This window comes from Salvia splendens, chromosome 18 (genome assembly GCF_004379255.2).
Source record: "Salvia splendens isolate huo1 chromosome 18, SspV2, whole genome shotgun sequence".
NCBI classification, from domain to species: Eukaryota; Viridiplantae; Streptophyta; class Magnoliopsida; order Lamiales; family Lamiaceae; genus Salvia; species Salvia splendens.
The window spans coordinates 3,419,153-3,433,756 of NC_056049.1; the positions used below are offsets into that span (position 1 = coordinate 3,419,153).

Consider the following 14,604-nt stretch of genomic DNA (forward strand, 5'->3'; position numbering starts at 1 on the left):
CTGAAGAGGGTACACCTTCTGGCTCCGGAAGCCGTGGTTTTAAATTTTTAATGTCGAATTGGACGAGGAAGATGAAGAGGAGGAGGAGCAGTGACAGAGACAGCCACAATCAGATTCCTGGTTTTGGTTATCTAAACCTTAAAGCTCAATCTCATAGATATGATGATGACTAATATTTGCCTTGCATCATATGATACATATGTAATAATGTGAAATAAAATGATGTTTGAATTTGATTCATTCAAACACAAGATTTTGTCATAAAGCAATCCATGTCCAATTTATGTACAAGAATCAAGATATATAGTTTTGTACAACTCAACAATCCACACACACAAAAAAAACTGGTGATTCATCAAAACCTGTTTGCTTTTGTTCTATTCCAACTCAGCCATTTCAGCAGCAGCAGCAGCAGCTTCATCTGCCCTGATGGCTAAGTACTCAAGAGCTGTGACGACGTCTGCGATGAGGGGCCGGGTCCTGGCCTCGTCTTGGATGCACATAGCTGCAACGGCGAGAGCCTGATAGAGACCCTTCACCGGATAATTCCCTTCCAACAACGGGTCCGCCATCAAAGTGAACTTCATCCTATCCTTAAACAACGGCTTCGCCTGCAAACTCACAGTTAGGGGCAGTTTGGTACAGTTGATGAGTTTGAGATAAATGAGTTATCTTGACTCAACCGTCATCTGGTAGCAGTTAAGTTATTATGTACTACCAAACGGGTCCTTAGTATTCGAAAAATCTTGAATGAAAAAAAAAATGATAGGAGTAAGGTATGGTTTCACTCACCCAATCAACTAGATTCTCCTCTTCAGGTGGCTTTGTCCCATCAATAGCCCTTCTCCCAGAGATGATCTCCAAAAACACAACTCCAAAGCTGTACACGTCGGATTTTGTGGTGAGCTGGCCAGTCTTGGCGTACTCTGGCGCACAGTAGCCGTACGTCCCCATCACCCTCGTCGAGACGTGATCTTGCTCCCCTGTTGGGCCTAGTTTAGCCAGCCCAAAATCCGAGAGCTTAGGTACGAAATTCTCATCCAACAGAATGTTTGAGGCCTTGAAATCTCGGAATATTATAGGAGGATTCGCAGTGTCGTGCAAGTACTCTAGCCCCTGCGCTGCGCCCTTGGCTATCTGCATCCTTGTGTACCAATCCAAAGGCTTCCAATTTGGGGGCAAATCTATCAACAAAAAAAACATATGTTAAATCATCGCGAAAATTTCATTCATTTATCTATCTGTCTATCTATCTATCTATCTTATCAGTACCAAGCAGGTGGTCTTCTAAAGAGCCATTGTGCATAAAATCGTACACCAAAATCCTCTGACGACCATCAGCGCAGTATCCGATCAGATTCACGAGGTTAGCATGGTGGACGAGGCTCAGCGTCAGAACCTCAGCCAGAAACTCGCGGTTGCCTTGAACGCCGTTCCGGTCCAGCTGCTTCACCGCCACAATCTGCACAATCAACATTGTTTTCATCAAATTAAAAACAAAAATCCATTTATCATAATTCCGCCAGTAAAAATTGTTAGCAGCGGATTAGCAACACATTGGCTATGGCTTAAATTGAACAAATTACGCAAATGTAAATGAAATGTGTTTTGTGTTACTTGATTTGTTTTGTTTAGGTAGCCCTTGTAGACCCTCCCGAACCCTCCTTCTCCCACCAGAAGCTCCGAGTTGAAATTCTGCGTCGCGGTCGCCAGCTCCCGGAACGTGAAGACCTCCGCCGGGACTCGAGCGTTTCCATTTCTCAGCGCTTCTTCGGCTAAAATCCGTTGCTTTAATGCGCCGGAGCTCAACGAGACGCTTCTAGGGACGGTGGAGTGTGCGTCTCTATCATCATAAACCCAACTTTTCGAGTTTTTGAGAGATTTTTTCTTGATTTCGCTTTTGCTGATTCTGCAACAAGAAAGAATGCTCATCTCTTCCAAAATCATCAACGAGTTAGATGCACACCACTTGTGTTATATGGTTGATCAAGAACTGGACTTATTGAACATTAAAGAATTTGAATACAGATTGGCCATTATAATTATAAATAAAGATACAGTTGGAAATTTAAAAAATTATTTAGAGAGATGATTAATTGATGAGAATATCTTGGAAAGACGACGAAAAATTGGAGCAATAAATCATGGGAACAACTACTTTTCAGGCCACCTTAATGTCATCATACCACGTTCGGATATTTGAAGGTCACATTGTTTTCAACTGCTTTAGTTAAGTAACTTAAGCCAGCTTAATTGGTTGTATGAAGTAATACTACTATCATTTTTTTAAGTGGAAATTATTAAGATAAAAAAAAGGCAGTATGTCAAATTAATCATAATATTGCACGAAGAGATTTTAAAAAATGAAAAGTGAAATGATTTATGCAATTATAACTGGCACTATAATGTAACACGAAAAAATATGTCTAGACGACTGAATTTTTATTTGAAACTGTGAATTGGAGTTAAAAGGAGGTGTATAGTCATGTTTTTGTGAAAGTTTAATGGTGTTGGATACCACAACTAATTGTAACTGGTGACAGCTAAATATATGTAGATGAAGTAATTAAATAGATGTGATGACTTGTTGAATCCTCAACTGAACGACCCCTACTCGACTCAAGCGTGGACCTAATTCCTTAGATTTAAATTTTAATGTTAATTTCATGCTAGTTTTAATGGTAATTGCTTTTTGTTGAATTGTGTAAATCAACTGTTTACTTTTGAATCTCGATTACCACATGAGTTGTTCTATTCGATTACTCGATAGTAAGTAATTAATACTCCAGTCTATATGTTATAGAGGTATTATTGACAAGATTAAATAAGTAAATCATGATTGGTGATGATGAAAAGATTCGAAATAATTATCCTAAAGTTCGATCAACAATAGTAATTTGAAATAAAGTAAATCATGGTTGGTGCTCTTTTGATTTGAATTTCAATCCAAAAGTAGTGTCGAATATGGTGAAGTAATTTTAAAACGGTAACTAAAAACAACTTTTTTCTTGAGATAATTAGCAAAAAAACTTCTCTGTGCCTTTTTCACGGATTATTTGGATAAAATTTATATATTTGAGGAAGTAATCTTTCTAAATGTACTTAAGTTCAATTAAATATCATCTTATTCCCTATAAATTTTCTTATAAGAAAATTAATACTTTTGAAACTCTTTAATCTCTATTTATTTATAAGACTTACTAATTGGAAGTAAAACATTTTACCAATTGATTTGACCTTATCTTTATTGAAAGTGTTTAATCCATCACTTTGCGGCCTAAAAGTTGATAATGACTAGTGTGGGATTTTTAAGTAATTAGTACTATTTCATTTACAATGAATATATACTCCTATAATATTATACTAACTAGTGTTAACCCACATGCGACGATGCACGACAGAATACTTTTTCTGTCATACAATTTAAAATTTTTAATTGATTAATTAAAATGCGAAACAATATAACTATATATAAGATTTAAAATAGAAATATACTATATAATAAAAATGCAATAAATGTATACTCCTCAATTTATTTTACACCTAAAGACTTTAAATTAAACATATTTAAAATGGAATCAAGACAAACAAAATTATTTGAACAATGATGAAGAGACTTCAAATATGTTTAAAACAATCCTTCATATTTCTCTACTAAAAATAATGTAAATAACACTTTTAACAAAATAATGAATCGTAGCTCATAATATTCAAAACTTCAAAATTATGACCATAAAAAAATTCAAATGATAAACTACACAAAAATTACATTAATAGTTGAATTAACATTATTACATTAATGAATATTGATGGTCCTTTTGAATGTTGGAGCGTTTATCTTTATATATTGCACTTTTAAACGTGGCTTGTTGGAAATGAAACATCTATACTACTATTTTTTATGTTACTTTACAATTCTCAATACTACAAATTTTCATTTTGTAAAAATATGGAGTATCTCCATATAAAATCAATTGTATCCCATAACAATTAAGTTTAGATCCTAATTTCAACAATAGTATTATTAGTAAACCAAAATTTAGTAACTGACTATTTTATTTTGTTTGAACAACTAAATATACAAAAATAAAAAATTGTGTAAAGATGACAATAAATATTATGCATGTTTGGAGTTAAGGATGTTACAATTCTTCCCACTCTAAGAATTGTAAGAAATATTGGAATATAATTCTCGAACCATATACACGCGGTACTCTAACTATTGTAATCAAAGAAAAAAAACAATAATAAATGAATGGAAATTACAATGAAAATTAGTCAAGAAAAACACTCTTTATGCAAGACAAATTGCATCACAGTTAGTGCTTTCGGATTGACGTATTATCCTCAAAGCTGAAATGACTTCCTCCTAACATATATAACATCTCAAATCCGCTAGGCACCTATGAACTTGATGGGCTCCAAAAATCGAGCAAGACAATGTTCCTCAAATGTGTACAAAATGTTGAGAGCTTGAGAGAGAATGGAGAAACTCTAGGCCTTTTATAGGCACAAAACTAGGACATGGAGATCATGGAATTAAAACATCATAAATTATAAAATGAAGACAATAGAGGTTACAAAATTTGTAACTGTCGGTTACTCATTGTAGTGCTTTAAGAATTGGTCAAAGTGCTCATTAAAATATCTAAATAAATATTCATGAGAGTTACTTATAAATATTCAAATTTATTTCATAAATATTCAAAATTGGTCTATAACTTATAAATATTTTAGAATGGGGACAAAGCATATAAATATTTCAAAAGAAGATCAAAACTCACCTCTTATATATGTATATATAGATAGATATCTAATTAATGGTTTATAGTATATAATCATACAAAGATCAATATAAAGATTAAATTTTTTTAAAGTTATTTAAGTTGACTATTTTCTTGTCCACATAATTTAGAGATGCAGTAGGGAATTTAACAGAATTCGGTAGGGCGGTTTTCGACGGTTGCAAGTTTGAACTAACATTTTTCAATTTTTTTTTGTATAGTATGATATGATATCAAAATAAAACACAAAATTAAAACTGAGTAATAACTTTACAATTCTGATTGAAATATGAGAAATGCAAGATTTAATACCTCGTCATGATATATATTACTATAAGAGTTTTAATATCGTGATTAAATCATTTACATTGTCTCATGGTGGGTATTTGCTTTTGCAATTCTTTTATTTCACGAACAATCGTTAACATGACATGTGTGTATTTGTCACTCTAGAGACGAGATCCATCTAAAATGAGAATTGAAGATATGTGACATTGAGCAAGCATACAAATACAATGTAGACGTCCGTGATTTATAGGCATGAATATGAGTTAAGATATGCAACAATAGATCACGAGGCCGATCCATAACGGCAACGGAAATTGCCTCTCGCGCATGGGCAGATCCAGTTGGGGAGGACAAGCCCCTCCTCACTTTGTAGTAGTACTAGTGGAGTACTATTTTGTTATACTCTCTCCGTCCAGCACTACTCGCACCTTTCCTTTTGGGCACGGAGATTAAGGAATGAGTGATAGACAAAGTCAACAATTACGGCTGTAGGTATAAATTGTTACTAAAAATGGAAAGAGTGCAAATAACTTGGGACGCCCAGAAAGGAAATAAGTGCAAGTAGTGCGGGACGGAGGGAGTATAATTTTTAAAAATATTTGATGGTTGATATTCAGAAACCAGAATAAAAATATTTCAAAAGGAAAAAGTGTTTCAGAAAAATATTTAATAAACATAAAATCAAATCATTATTAGAATTACAAGTATTTTAAGTTATCGTCACTTGAATTTTATACTCACTATTAAGAGTTTCAATAAAAAAAAAGTACTAGAATTTCATAATACTCAAAATATAACGTGCATATATTAAAAGTAAACAGAATGATTTGAAGCAGCGTTTCATTTGATTTTTGCTGCGTTTTGAGCACCGCAGGGAATCCCTTCCAAGTAGCCTGGCCTTCGCACGTGTCAGCCCAAATAAGCTGCATCTTCTTCCCCAAACCCCTGTCTCTAACCCTCCCACCAATGTACACAATTATTCGTTAATGGCCATCTTCCGATCAATCAAAGCCCTAATCTCCCAATCATCGAGGAAACTATCCGATCCTTCTCAATCTAGAACGTTCTTCTCCCTCTCTCTTGCCTCCGCTTCCCCAATTTCATCTGCATACTCGCTGCCCAGTAACGGTTACATCCGCCGCCACTTTCTATTCCGATCGAGGTTTCTCTCTCCTGTGGGCTGGCCTCTATTCCTCTTCAATCCTCCGTGGAAGCTCTCCCAGTCATCCACCCCTCTCCTCCTGCAATCCGACATCGTCCTCAATTTTCCTGAAATTGCGTGCAATTAATTTGCTTCATCAACCGGCATTTAGGTACAATATTGGGAATAGTGCTCCGAGGCTGTTGAATGAGAGCGTTAGCGAGGGATTTGGAAAGGGTGCAGAGGTTGAAGCTAGCGGTGGCGATGACGCGATCAGAGATAGTTACTTGAATCTCCCCAATTTTATTTCCTTTGGTCGGATGCTTTCCGGTCCGTTGCTTGGATGGTGAGGTCTCAATTTCATTGTTTCGTTTGTTATGATTTATATTTGCTGGTAATTCTTAGTGAATGAAATTAATTTGCTGTTCTATTCGTAATGTGATGTGTCGTGGGTGATTTCTGTCGTTGCTAATGTTGATTCCATTGTTTTACTTAGCTTAGATAAATTCAAGTTTAGCAGATAATGTTTTTGTTTGATGGCATAATGTAAATCTGGATACAAGCTTTCAACATGGCATAATGTTATCTCATATTGGAATGAAGGACAGACAATCGTGTGAATCGTGCTCTTGAAGTAACTGAATATGAAAAAGAGTTTTAGCGTAATCTGATATAATATAAGTATTGCAGGATGATTGTTCAAGATATGTATTCATATGCATTTGTTGGGCTTGCTGTATCCGGGCCAACTGATTGGGTATGATGGCATTTTTTTTGTGTATGATTAATTGTGTAAGTGAGGGAATTCTTCATTAGCATTATGGGTCATGACTAATGATTCACCTAATGTCTCTATTTGATTTTCAGTTAGATGGCTATATAGCTAGAAAAATGAGAATCAATTTTGTGGTTGGGTCCTACCTTGATCCTCTTGCAGATAAGGTATGTTTCAACTCTATTTGTTGATGGCAAGTAAAAATCTTCAATAATCCTCAAAATCTATACCAACTGTTTCATGTTGGTTATGATGAGGGAATGGTTATGATGAGGGAAATGATTAGGCACTTAAATTTATTTGTTATTGAATGTTTCTAATAAATTGTAGGTTTTAATTGTATCCGTTGCCCTGGCAATGGTGGATAAGGGGCTTTTACATCGTAAGCACATGTTTTCATTGTTTTTTCTTGGATACTTCTTGTTGGTATGCCTAATTATTATCTGATAAAATGTGGCAAGCATGTGAAGTGATTTAACTCAACCACACTTCATAAGAAATATCGCCCTGCGTGGATCATAACCCTCTATTGTTGGCTTCGAGAGACTCCACTTTTGCTGATTTGGTTCCCCATCCCACTCCAGCTGAGTTTTCTCTACTTCTACTGTGGTGAAACAGTCTAAGGTTGCAGCAGACGATGATGGATTCATGGTCTTTTTGCTTAAAACACTGATTTATTCATTTTTACTTTATCAGAATCTTTCTTTGAATGATGACATGATGAACTTGTTGATTCTTGCCATTTTATCATTCTTCTTTGGAGAATTAGATTGACTTATGAGCAGATTATGTGGAGTACTTTTGTATTTCTTTTCTTACTTAAGAAAACCTAGTAATAGCCCCATGAAGGTTAGATTTTTCATGATGTGCAATAGGTTATACCCGCATGTTGTATCTATCCTCTTGGAAACCGGAATATATGTGTAGCATGATACTATGCACACACACCTAGTTACTGAAAATAAAGTCTGTTTTAAATGTAGCTGGATTGGTCGGACTTGTTGTGCTGCGTGATGTTGCTCTTATTGGTGGTGCGACCTATATAAGAGCTAGCAGTTTGAATTGGAAGGTGAAGGGCTATTATCAGTTATGATATCCTATTGGATCCTATCTGTGTATTGCTAACCTTTTTTTTTTGTCTAATTCCATTATTAGTGGAATAGTTGGCGCGACTTCATCAACCTCGATGGTGCTCATGCCCAAAAGGTGGAGCCACTTTTCATCAGCAAGGTACGTAGAGATGATCCTCCTTTAAACATGAGTGTTTATCTTGCTCGAATGATGATGTAGCACAATAGTCTCTGACTCGTACTGGAATCACTTGGTTTTAGCTGCAATATAAATGAAGTCAGTAATAACTTGACTCAAATTCTAATTTTCTTGTTGTAGGTAGGTGAACACAGTTCTGCAGCTGGCTCTAGTTGCAGCAGCTCTACTTCAACCAGGATTTGGAAGTGAAGAAACTCGACTGTATATCGACTATTTGAGGTAAGTTTGTTCTTGACTCGTGTTTGTCTATACCGGTTCGTGGGTGTGAAATTTTACATTTTTGTTATTTTGGATCTTGTCAGCTGGTTGGTGGCTTCTACTACAGTTGCTTCAAGTGCGGCTTATGGAGTACAAAACTGGAGACTACACGCAAGAAGGATAAAGTTTTAATCGTGAAAGCATAAGGATTGTAGTTTTTTGTTAAGAGATTAGATTCTTTGTTTTCTTGGTTAGAAGAAATGAATAAAATGTAGACTTAAATTATTGCAAAGAGCAAAATATATGACACAGCAAATGTTGAGTGATATAAGAAGAAAACAAAACTAGGCGGTAGGAGAAATATCTGTTTCTTTTGGCAATTCCATTTCAATTTGTTCCCAAATTGCTGCATTTCTGCGGAATCTCTTCTTAAGAAGTCGTATAATTCGTCTGGCCTCGTCAAGCTTGTTCGTGGAGTTCAGTCCACGAACGAGCGTGCTCATGGTCGTAACGTTGGGGAACCAACCATTGGAAATACAGTCGTCGCAGATCCTCAACGCACCCTCGAAATCTTTTCCCTGACATAGAAAATGCACCAACGTGAAAAAACACTCAGCTTCCGCCTTCAACCCTTTACCGACCATCTCGTCGTACAAATCTTTGGCTGCGTCCAGCTCCCCTTGCCGGCAGAAGCCGTAGATCAGATGTCCATACGTCCGGCAGTTCGGTTTCATACCATTCGATAATATCCCATCGAACAGTGCCTTGGCCTCGGCCAACCTCCCGAGCTTACACAAGCACTGAATCCTGACGTTGTAAATACCAATCCCGGGCGACATGTCGTATCGCTTCATCAAATGCAGCATCTTCCCGACGTCGTCAAAGTTCTCCTCGCTGTACAACCCCTCGATCACGCTAGCGAACGTCTGTTTGCTCGGTTTTACGCCCTTTCTCTCCATCTCCGCGAGTATGGAGTGCGACTCCCTCGCCCCTCCGGAGCTGCATATCCCCTTCAGAACGGCGTTGTACGTCTCCAGATTCGGCTCGAGCCCGTACTTCCTCGGGAATTCGAAGAAGATTCGCCGCATCAGGGAGTATTCGCGGCCGAGGAGGCAGGAGAAGAGCAGGGAGTTGAGGGTTTTGATGTTTCTCTCGATTCCTAAGTCAGGCATTTTGTCGAACAGGTCGACGGCGTCGCTGATGAGGCCGGACTTGCCGTAGGAGATGATGCAGTGCGCGGCGTAGCGCTCGGAGCGGTTGGCGTCCATGGAGTCGCGGATGAAGGCGCGGATGGAGGCGTGGCGGTTGAGCTCTTTGAGTTTGGAGATGGCTTTGGAGAAGACGATGCGGTCGAGGTGGGATTCGGGGGTTAGGGCGGCGGAGCGCCAGATGTCGAGGATGCGGTCGGGGTCGGCCTCGAGGCGGAGGGCGGCGAGGGCGGCGCGGGTTTGCTCTTTGCCGCCGCGTGGAGTGGTGGTGGTGGAGGAGCTTGAGAATGAGCGGCGGTGTTGGAGCGTGAGTGATTGGAATCTGCGGCGGAGTGCCATTGCGATTTGGGATTGGGATTTAGGTTACGCGAATTGGGTGAACTGATGATTAATCCGAACGCATATGATTGAATCGATGCTGATGGATTAACTGATGAAACGAAGATTAATTGGATTGAGAAAAAATGAATAAATAAAAAAACAAAAAAAAACGAAGATTAATTGGGTTGAGAAAAAATGAATAAACAAAAAAAACAAAAGAAAATGGAACCGTTTGGATCGGGAGATTTGAACCCGACGTGAATCGAACACGCAACCTTCTGATCTGGAGTCAGACGCGCTACCATTGCGCCACGGATCCTCGGTGGTATTTCGCACATCTGATTTGTATATCACTACTTAATTGTTCACCTAAAAACGTGCACACTGTAAAGGTGAAAATTATACTCCCTCCGTTTCATTCTAATAGCCTAAGAGCATCCACAACTCCGGCCCAGATTCAGGCCCAAGTCCCCTCCACGTCATCATTCCCCTAAATTTCTTAGTCAGACCCCAACTATTAAATTGCACTATTCACAACTACAACATATTTTACTTGTAAAATAGAAAGCTTTGAACAATTAAAACACGGAAAATTCATTGTTCAGTCGCAAATGAAAGATTACAAACCCTATAAAATAAAAATTACATGTCCTAGAAAATAAAATTACAAGTCCTAAAAATGAAAAAAAATACCAATCCATCCGAACAACAAATAATGAAATAAATAGAGATATGCTCTAAAATGAGCTCCAAAGATAGGTCGCCATTGTAAATGCTCTAAGAGGCAAGATGGTCACTCTAAGACCCCTAATTTGTTATTTTCCTTGTTCATATACTTGAAATGCGATTTTTCCTACTTTAAAGATTATTAATAAAGGTACAAAGCTCATTCTAAGGACTATTTTTATAGTTCACTTTTAAAAAAATATTCACCGCAAATACAATAATATATTTTAATGCAATTATTCTCATATGTTCACAATAACATTCTTTACTATTAACCAAAGCCATGTATAATGACTCTTAATAAGTTCAATTATATAATTAAAGAAAGAGACAAGTAGTTTTAGTTATTACCAAAGGTCCATGTATATTTCAATAGATCGATAAGGAATATTAGAGGAATAAATAAGCCGTACACTTTTATTTCTATTGTTTTATGGCCCCAAGAAGCTATTTTACGCAGTTATTTTTTTTTACTACTACTACTACTACGTTAATAATATAATTCATCTCAATTGTGATTATGCAATTATCATATTTTTAACGTAGAACTATTATTTGAATGTACTACGTAGTGACAAGTATAAGGTGTAATATTGGATATGTAAATAGACTAATACTACTACTACTACTTATTAAATACCTGATTTAATAATCCTACTCGAAATAGGAAACATATTTGGTATTGTCGAAACTCTATTCTAAAAGGCGGATTACTATTCCTATATCCAAATCATCAATTTAAGACCAAAACCTATACCGGAAAGAGATATTATCTTATATATTCAAACAACCCAATTCTCTTAATGTTTTCATGAATTGTACTCCCTCCGTTCCATAAAGATTATCTCACTTTGATCGGACACAGGTTTTAAGAAATGTAATAAAAAGTGAATTGAAAAAGTTAGTGGTATGTAGTCTACTTTTGTATATTAGTTTTATAATAAAATGTGAGTAGGAATGCGTTAATAGAATATAAGGTCAACTATAAAAAAAATGGTAAAAAATGAAATGAGACAAATTTTAACGAAAATGGAAAAATGAGATAATCTTTTTGGGACGGAGGGAGTGAGTAACTTTTTTGCTTCTTATTTTTTATTCAAACATTATAGTCAATTTGAGTCCAAAACAACCCTCGTCAAAAGAAAACAACTCAGATTATTAGGGACCTTTTCTACTCATAATCAAATTAATACCTCCATTCATACCATTTTTGTTTGAATAAATTTGATTTAGTACAGATTACCGTAGATTTAGTTAATCTCTAAAAACTACAGTATTTTACTTTTCAATATGGATTGTGAAAAAAAGTAAGTGAGAATAAATTAAGAGATATAAATAGAGAATAATGTAAAAAAGAGAATTACTTTTTGTAAAAAATAGAAATGATTTAAAATAGAAAAATAACTCTATTAACATGGGACTAGAGGAATATGTAGTACACGTGATATCTACTGTATTTTAGAAGTTTTTACTGTGATTGGAAATAATATTATTGGGGCACGTTTGTTTGGTGTGTTTGTGGGTGGATAGAGGCAACTATCAACCCTTATGTATGTGTTTGATTGGCATGTTTGTAATACACTGGACCCGGTTTTGAATCACACGACCCGCTTCGAGTTGTGTTTATTAGGGCCCAATGATGTGTTAACTCTGTCCACATTGATTCGTGAGTTAGAGTTTTGAGAAGGAAAGAGTGATAGGACTCACACTTGCACAAATACGTAATTGCCCCCACCATATTTTAAATCCACCATCCTTCTTCACCGATTCCCACCTAGATTCGATAGTCTGCGGCGACTTTGCTCCAAGCTCGTACCCGGACTTTGGTTGGGGTTAGTTTGTAGGTGACGAATTGGTGGAGTATTCGGGTTTAGTGACGAATTGGTGGAGTATTCGGGTTTAGTGACGAATTGGTGGAGTATTCGGGTTTAGTGACGAATTGGTGGAGTAGTCGGGTTTAGTGACGAATTGGTGGAGTAGTCGGGTTTAGTGATTGATTCACGAATCGAATCGAGTTCGGAGATCAGTGTGGGCATAAAAGCTAGGGCGAATTAATTTGTTAGGGCGAACCAAAAAAACCCATAGGAGCCATGGCCGAGCAAAATCAAATTATGCGGGTAAGGTTTTACAAAATGCTGGATTACTTTCACATCTTCAATTCGATCGTTTGCTCTGTTTTATTTATGCACAAAATACACAATTGTTGGAGGTAATAATTGTTCGTTGCGTGTGTACGTAATATGCAGGCTAAGATGTATGTGGTTTTACAAAATGCTGGATTATAATGCTCATCTTCAATTCTTGTGTTTGCATTGTTTTATTTATGCACAAAATACACAATTGTTGGAGATATTACTTATCTGTTGCGTGTGTATGTAATATGCAGGCTAAGATGTATGTGGTTTGATGTAATTTCTAATTATATTACAGATTTGTAATTGAAAAATGTCTGCTTTGTATATCATCCGTATAGGTTGACCGGGAAGGTGAGGAATCGACCCCCGTTCTGATTTTGCTTGAGCAAGTACTTAAAAACCTAAGGATCAATCTCCTCTTGGTAAGCATGCTACTCACTATGATTAGACCTAACCCGAATAAAAGGAAACGTGGTGGTAGAGATGCACCAGAAAAACTGATTGAGTCCATTCCATACCATGTAAAACAGTTAGACAGGCTTGTCCGTGTAAATGATAAATCATGTATAGACAATCTTCGAATGGATAGAAACACATTTGGTAGATTATGTCGCCTTTTGCGTGACCGAGTTGGGTTAATAGATCAGAAATTTGTTACGGTTGAAGAACAAGTTGCTATGTTTTTATGCATTCTATCCCACCACAAAAAGACACGGATTGTTGGTCACAACTTCATGCGTTCTTCACAAACTGTGTCGAAATATATGCATATTGTGCTCCGTGGAATCCTTACCCTGAACGAGGTGTTTTTAGTGAAACCCGAGCCGGTTGATGATGCTTGCACAGACCCAAGATGGAGCTGGTTTAAGGTCTGTTAACTATGTGAACTGGCATGTGGTTTTAGACTTGTTCTTTAAATGTCCCCAATGTCTGACCCTTAATTTTGACACTAAACACTAGGGATGTCTTGGAGCTTTGGATGGTACGTATATCAACGTAAGGGTTCCTATTGCAGATACCCCAAGGTACCGAAACAGGAAGGGGCAGGTAACAACAAACACACTTGCGGTATGTGATCGACGACTCCGCTTTGTGTACGTACTGCCGGGATGGGAGGGCTCAGCAGGTGATTCCAGAATTTTACGTGATGCTATTAGCCGGCCGCTTGGACTTAAAGTTCCCAAAGGTGTAAATTTTTTATTTTTCATTGATAATGCAAAACATAAATATGATTACATATTGTCCTAATGCGAAGATTATGATGCACCTTCGCTCCTTTTTTATAGATTGCTATTACCTATGCGACAATGCATATTGTAACAGTGAAGGATTCATCACTCCATATAAAGGCGTCCGATATCATTTGAAGGAGTGGGGACCTGGAACACAAGCTCCTCAAACTCCTGAAGAACTTTTCAATTTGAAGCACACAAAAGCAAGGAATGTGATTGAGCGTGCCTTTGCGGTTCTTAAGATGCGTTGGGGAATCTTGCGCAGCCCGAGTTTCTACCCTATCGATGTGCAAACCGGTTTGATAATTGCTTGCTTCCTGCTGCACAACTTCATTCGTACAAATGCAGAAGTGGATCCCATCGAGGACTTCTTACCTTCTCAAGCAGATGACGGGGGTACCAGTGACAATGAAGAGCCGGTTGTGCATACCATTAATGTTGTCTCGCCTACAGCTTTGTGGACGAAGAAGAGGGATGATTTGGCGGCTGCAATGTGGGGTCAAAGGATGAACGGGTGAAAGTGGTAC

General features: G+C 37.3%; 3 protein-coding genes, 1 non-coding gene and 1 pseudogene across 4 annotated transcripts; 2 read left to right on the forward strand and 3 right to left on the reverse strand.

Annotated features, from left to right (window-relative positions):
* Positions 1–205: 205 nt before the first annotated feature.
* Positions 206–2,190, reverse strand: LOC121777551 (probable serine/threonine-protein kinase PBL23). Its single transcript, XM_042174841.1, has 4 exons — positions 1,618–2,190; positions 1,273–1,462; positions 793–1,184; positions 206–611 (listed from the first exon to the last, which is right to left on the reverse strand). The coding sequence occupies exons 1-4, from the start codon at positions 1,945–1,947 to the stop codon at positions 378–380; spliced, it is 1,146 nt and encodes a 381-aa protein (XP_042030775.1). The 5' UTR covers positions 1,948–2,190; the 3' UTR covers positions 206–377.
* A 3,731-nt stretch (positions 2,191–5,921) lies between these two features.
* On the forward strand, positions 5,922–8,771 carry LOC121777255 (annotated as a pseudogene).
* LOC121777254 (pentatricopeptide repeat-containing protein At1g61870, mitochondrial-like) lies at positions 8,717–10,108 on the reverse strand. Its single transcript, XM_042174444.1, has one exon. The coding sequence runs from the start codon at positions 10,000–10,002 to the stop codon at positions 8,800–8,802; it is 1,203 nt and encodes a 400-aa protein (XP_042030378.1). The 5' UTR covers positions 10,003–10,108; the 3' UTR covers positions 8,717–8,799.
* A 123-nt stretch (positions 10,109–10,231) lies between these two features.
* On the reverse strand, positions 10,232–10,303 carry TRNAW-CCA. Its single transcript has one exon. It is a non-coding gene; the product is annotated as a tRNA-Trp (tRNA).
* Positions 10,304–13,954: 3,651 nt separating this feature from the next.
* LOC121777908 lies at positions 13,955–14,595 on the forward strand. Its single transcript, XM_042175241.1, has 2 exons — positions 13,955–13,971; positions 14,169–14,595. Exons 1-2 carry the CDS (start codon positions 13,955–13,957, stop codon positions 14,593–14,595), a joined length of 444 nt encoding a protein of 147 aa, XP_042031175.1.
* The last annotated feature ends 9 nt before the right edge of the window (positions 14,596–14,604 follow it).

What these genes read in the sequence shown, in the direction of transcription:
- LOC121777551 (XM_042174841.1), bottom strand. Translation starts at nt 1,947, where the DNA reads ATGATTTTGGAAGAGATGAGCATTCTTTCTTGTTGCAGAATCAGCAAA. An exon ending in ACCTAAACAAAACAAATCAA is followed by an intron (nt 1,463 to 1,617) that starts GTAACACAAAAC and finishes TTGATTGTGCAG; the next exon opens with ATTGTGGCGGTGAAGCAGCT. An exon ending in TTTAGAAGACCACCTGCTTG is followed by an intron (nt 1,185 to 1,272) that starts GTACTGATAAGA and finishes TTTTGTTGATAG; the next exon opens with ATTTGCCCCCAAATTGGAAG.
- LOC121777254 (XM_042174444.1), bottom strand. Translation starts at nt 10,002, where the DNA reads ATGGCACTCCGCCGCAGATTCCAATCACTCACGCTCCAACACCGCCGC.